Here is a 5,000-nt window from a genome sequence, read left to right as displayed (position 1 = left end):
ATTAACCCAGGGGAGACACTTTTTCTTTTACACACACACAGACATACACAACCTTTGTCACTCTGACCCGCATTGGCATGCTTTCACATACTACATCATCCACTGTGATAGTCATTCTCTCTCACACACTTTAACACACATCCAAACACACCCACCACATCAACACACTACAAACACCCTTTTTACACCCTGAGACTAAGACGTCTGCCTCTATTCTATTTAGAGAAGTACTACTGGCCATGATCTCATAGCCAGATACTGTAGACATACATATTATTTGGTGTCAGAGACAATGAACATTACACAACACCATGTACAGCCATTAAAAATTGGGATGTCATGCAAAAATGGTTAATTGCAGGTCAGTGAGTCAACATCCACAGGTGAAATGAGCGTCCTGTTAGCTGAGAACTCACACCTGGAAAAATAGGAGAAATCTCACAAATTTAGACACAAAGGGCAAAATGGCCAGGCGGTCTCCCACAACTGAATACAAAGGGATGGGAGGGGGTGAATGTTACACATCTGGATGGTTCAAAGGTTGGCCCTGGCACACCTGGAAAACTGTGACACATGTGTGACACACACACACACCTAGCCAGGTAGGTCCCAGACAGTTGGCTATGCATGCATGATCATGCCCTATATCAAGTCAGGTGCTCTGAGGTAATAACAGATAAGGGAGGAAGCGTGCATTCTCAGGTGATGACAGAGTCAGGCCGTATGAGGTGAATCGTGTGGACAGCATGACGGCTCTTCACTCATCACAGAACAGTGCTTTCATCTCACATTCCACTACCATTACTGTAGACAGTAACCGCTTCCACGGCAACAGGTGATATACTGTAGGTGAGTTGACCTTCAATATAAACTTATCAAGGTTTCAAGTTCAAGTTGGGCTCTGTAAAATGCCTTGAAATAAATTTTACAAGCCTTATTTTCATATACTGTATATAAATTAAACTCAGTTGCATTCAGTTGTATTCAATGCTATTTCTGATGATATTTCGTTTCATGGTAGACACGATTAATAATGACATATCACTGAGAGCCATGTGATATAGCCCTCTGGGGGTCACGCTGAGAAGGCCTCCCCGTGAACACCGCACCGTAGTGGGAAGTACAAAACCGCTCCATTCTGGATGGATGACACTGGCGCAGAACTTCAGAGTCGTTTGGGGAGAGTGGTGACTCAGTGAGTGTGCAAGTTTCCAGAACACTCACACGCGTGTGTCAAGAGTGTGCAGGAGTGCACTGCACGGCTGACGTTTCCCCCATGCTTGCTTTTCAGCGGGACTTCAAACCCATTTCCAGAGATGTACACTACAGGGAAGATGTGTTTGCAGAAAAGGAGATGGAAAGGTAAACCTCGTCTGACACAGACAGCGAAGAGGGGGATAGGGAGGGTAGGGGCTGAATCAGATGCTCTATGGTGGTCATGGGGTTGCCATGACGTCAGCAACAATCTTAAGCCTTTAGTGTCTTACAAACAGGTGCTCTTTGTAGTGTAAACTAACTGCTGTTGCAGAGTAGTACAGTCAAGTAATCTTCTCTGCAGCACCATTGGAACCCCTGGTGTGAAAATGCATCTTTATAAATGCAATTGTCAAAGCAAGTAAACACAACTTGGAATTAGGAATTTGTCATTTTGCTTGGGTTAATCCCTAAAGAAAGCCAGTATGCAAATACACAAATGCTCCATAACTGGGTCAGTACACACTGTTGCTTTCATATTGTTCTCATCTACAATTACACAGTGTATCCACAATCCCTTGTAGATTTGTGTATGCTGACTCGGGGAAAGTGACAAGTGCATCTTTGCCGTCTCTCTCTCTCTCTCTCTCTCATGCCAACACACACATACACAGTATATATTGGCAAGGACTGGAAGTAATGACTCGACTCATTTCATGCGCCATTACACTGCTGATGTTTTATCATAAGGCACATCTAGGCCTGTATGGAGCTGTATGGTGCTGCCAAAGACATAAAGCAGCAGTAAGCACCGAGCCTCAGCAGCCCTTCCCCACAGCGGCTGCGTGGTCACAGATGAGGGCTGTTTCTGTGTGGAGGGCACTTGTGCTGGGAGAGCCGTGGTGACGGAGACGGATGCTGCTGATGTGCGCCGGGCTGGGGTCACATCTGCACACGAGCGATAGAGCATAATTATCTGATTAGCGCCGTGGGCAGAGATGACGAATCAAGCTGATACACGACCTCCCCCGATACACTTGCTGTCCCCCCGGCCCTCTCGCACGCATGCGTGTGCACACACACACACACACACACATACACACACACATACTTATACACTCTCATAGCTCAATTTGGAAACCAATTCCAGAACAATACCCGTTACCCACTCAAACACAGCCCTGCACCCCTACATAAGCCTACACACACAGACGCACACACACACACATACAGACAAACACACACACACAAACACACACACACTTACACACACAGCACCGAGAGTGAATCTCTGATAGACATGTGCAACCTCTTCAAATGCTGTGATTTTGCCTAGGATCATTTCAGCCCTGTTAAATGTTTCATCTGATGACAAGGTAGTGGTGAGAGTGGACCAGAATACAGATGAGACACACACACACACACACACACACACACACACACACAAACAAACACACACTCGCACACACATACACACGCACACACAAACACACACTGCCATGGAATAGACAGTGACAGGGGGAGAGAGGTAGAGAGAAAAAGAGAAAGACAGGAGTGAGGGGACATTACCAGGAGGTAGAGAATGAGATATGAATGAGATATGAAATGATAGAAGGATAGAGTAGAGATCGAGCAGGCAGAGAGAGAGAGAGAGGAAGAGAACAATCCTTAATCTCATCTCAAAATGTCATTTACTACAGATCAGACGTATCACAAACCAGAGACCATCAAATCTGACAGGGTATCACAGAACCTGATATGACCATATGATCGTGTCATGCAACCTTTTATCACATAACCTGATCCATGACCCAACCAGAAATGGTGTCATGTAACTTTGCATCACAAAAATTGACATATCTCACACAACGTGATATGTCACACCATCGGACACGTTATCACACAACCTGAGCAATATCACACTACCTTGCTTACACAACATCATAACACAACCACACAGAACCTTATACAGTACATTTACATTACCTGACAATATGTAATGCAGCTTGACACAACCACAACCTCACAAGTTATCAGAATTTGACATGAACATGACATGAATTTGTCATTTGACATTTGATTATGTCATTAACGTAGCATACAGTCTAACCCCCCCCCCCCCCGCCCCCTACACACACAAATATCATATAAGTCACTCCATCCCACCAAAGCAAGCTAAGTAGCTAAACTAGCTAAACTAGCTAAACTCCATTCCAGGTGTCGTGACAAAACATACCTGAAACTAACATGCTCGACCTCTCTTTCCAATGAACAATCTGCTACTACTGTAAACTCTAAAGACATTAACTATTCCAATCGCGAGCCTGAACATTCCTGAAATTATTTCATTTCAATGCATATTCCAAACAGCCTGTCATGCATGCAACATGCTCATCTGTGGTGAGAATCTACTATGACATTTCTGGCATCAGATAAGCATTTCAAACACTTTGCAGACCAGTTAGACTAGTGTTCAAAGTCACGCAAGCCAGCATAACTGCCAAACAATGAGACGTTAACAAACGTATCGGCTAAACCCCCTCATTACCACAATGAAGCATGGCAAATCATATTCATCAACAACAACAGCACAAATGGTAAACAACTGAGAGTGTCTGAGTGCTCAAACAGGAGGGCAACACAACATGCGACAAATAAATCAGAGCAGCCTTACACTCTGACTGACTGAACAAACATTAGGCTTAATGGAGGAAGTGCAGAGTTGAAGTCAATGACATTTCAAAGTCTTTTGAAGTTTGGGGTAAATAACAAAGGAGACTGTGCCTTTCAGGAAGAGTGTGGGCTTTCTCAGGTGACCACAAACCACCCCACAAGTAGAGACAGAACAATTGTGAGGCACGTCTGCCTCATGAATCCCACCTGCTCGGAGGCGACCCCATGACTCACTTGACTCTACTCTGACCCGCTCACACACCTCCACAGCACGAACAGAAGGTGTGTTTACACAGACAACAGTAGCAGTACTTGTACGACTGTATTTCTTGTAATGTGTCTGTGTGTGTGCATGTTTGTGTGGCTGTGTTACAACATGTTTGTGTGGTTGCGTATCTGCCAGTGTGTGGGTGTGTATGGGTGTGTGTGCGTGTGTGTTGTGTGTGTGTGTTGTGTATGTGTGTTTATATGTCCAGGTGAGTGTGTGTGAAAGCGGTTATGCTACCTACCTGCATGGCGTGTGGTAGAAGGGGTGCCCTGGATAGGGCAAGTGGTTGGAGTAGTCAGACTGATTCCACATGGCTCTTCCGTAATCCGCACACGCGAGTCTGTTTACCAACGCAAGGTGAGCGCAGAGTGACTACATTCAAAAAGCCTGCCCAAGCCCTACCCTCCACCTCGTCAGACAGAGAAAAGAGAGAGAGAGGCAGAGAGAGAGAGAGAGAGAGAGAAGGAGGGAGGGAGGGAGAGAAGGAAGGAAGGAGGGAGGATGCAAATTGACACACCTGCCGTAATCTAAGTACAAGGGTTAGAAAAAAAGGAAAAGTAAAAAGGAAAGAATACGGAACTAAGACAGAGAAACCCGAGGAGCAGGATTCCCTCCAGCCTCCTCTAACGTCACAGCAGCGCTGCAGAGAGAGTGGGAGGGACGGACAGAGAATGAGGGAGAGAGAGAGAGAGAGAGAGAATGAGAGAGAGATGATGATGTGTGTGCAGCGTGCGTACTGTGTGCTGCACTGCTTCTCTGCTCTGCTGTCTGGTCCCTCTGCTGCTCCCAAACTCACAGCAGAGCCTCACTCTGACGTACTACCGCACGCGTATATACAAGGGGAGAGAGACCGAGAGAGAGAGGG

The 5,000-nt window shown here is 45.8% G+C and overlaps 1 protein-coding gene across 2 annotated transcripts in view; it reads right to left on the bottom strand.

The window, feature by feature from the left end:
• Positions 1 to 5,000, bottom strand: part of plekha7a (pleckstrin homology domain containing, family A member 7a) — an 83,058-nt gene that overhangs the window by 60,675 nt on the left and 17,383 nt on the right. The window contains exon 1 of one of the 2 annotated variants that reach the window (XM_076262761.1): positions 4,377 to 4,634. The exons of the other annotated variant lie outside the window; for it this stretch is intronic. Within the exon in view, the coding sequence (XP_076118876.1) occupies positions 4,377 to 4,447 (71 nt within the window). The 5' untranslated portion in view covers positions 4,448 to 4,634. Of the gene's footprint in view, positions 1 to 4,376; positions 4,635 to 5,000 lie in introns of those variants that run through there. 2 annotated transcript variants of the gene reach the window in all.

Source organism: Alosa pseudoharengus, unplaced genomic scaffold, assembly GCF_046254945.1.
Source record: "Alosa pseudoharengus isolate Yale_2024_CS ecotype anadromous, Long Island Sound unplaced genomic scaffold, YU_APseudo_1.1 YU_APseudo_1.1_scf_10, whole genome shotgun sequence".
NCBI lineage: Eukaryota > Metazoa > Chordata > Actinopteri > Clupeiformes > Clupeidae > Alosa > Alosa pseudoharengus.
Note: the sequence above shows the minus strand (reverse complement) of the source record. Positions and strands in the feature narration are given on the sequence as shown.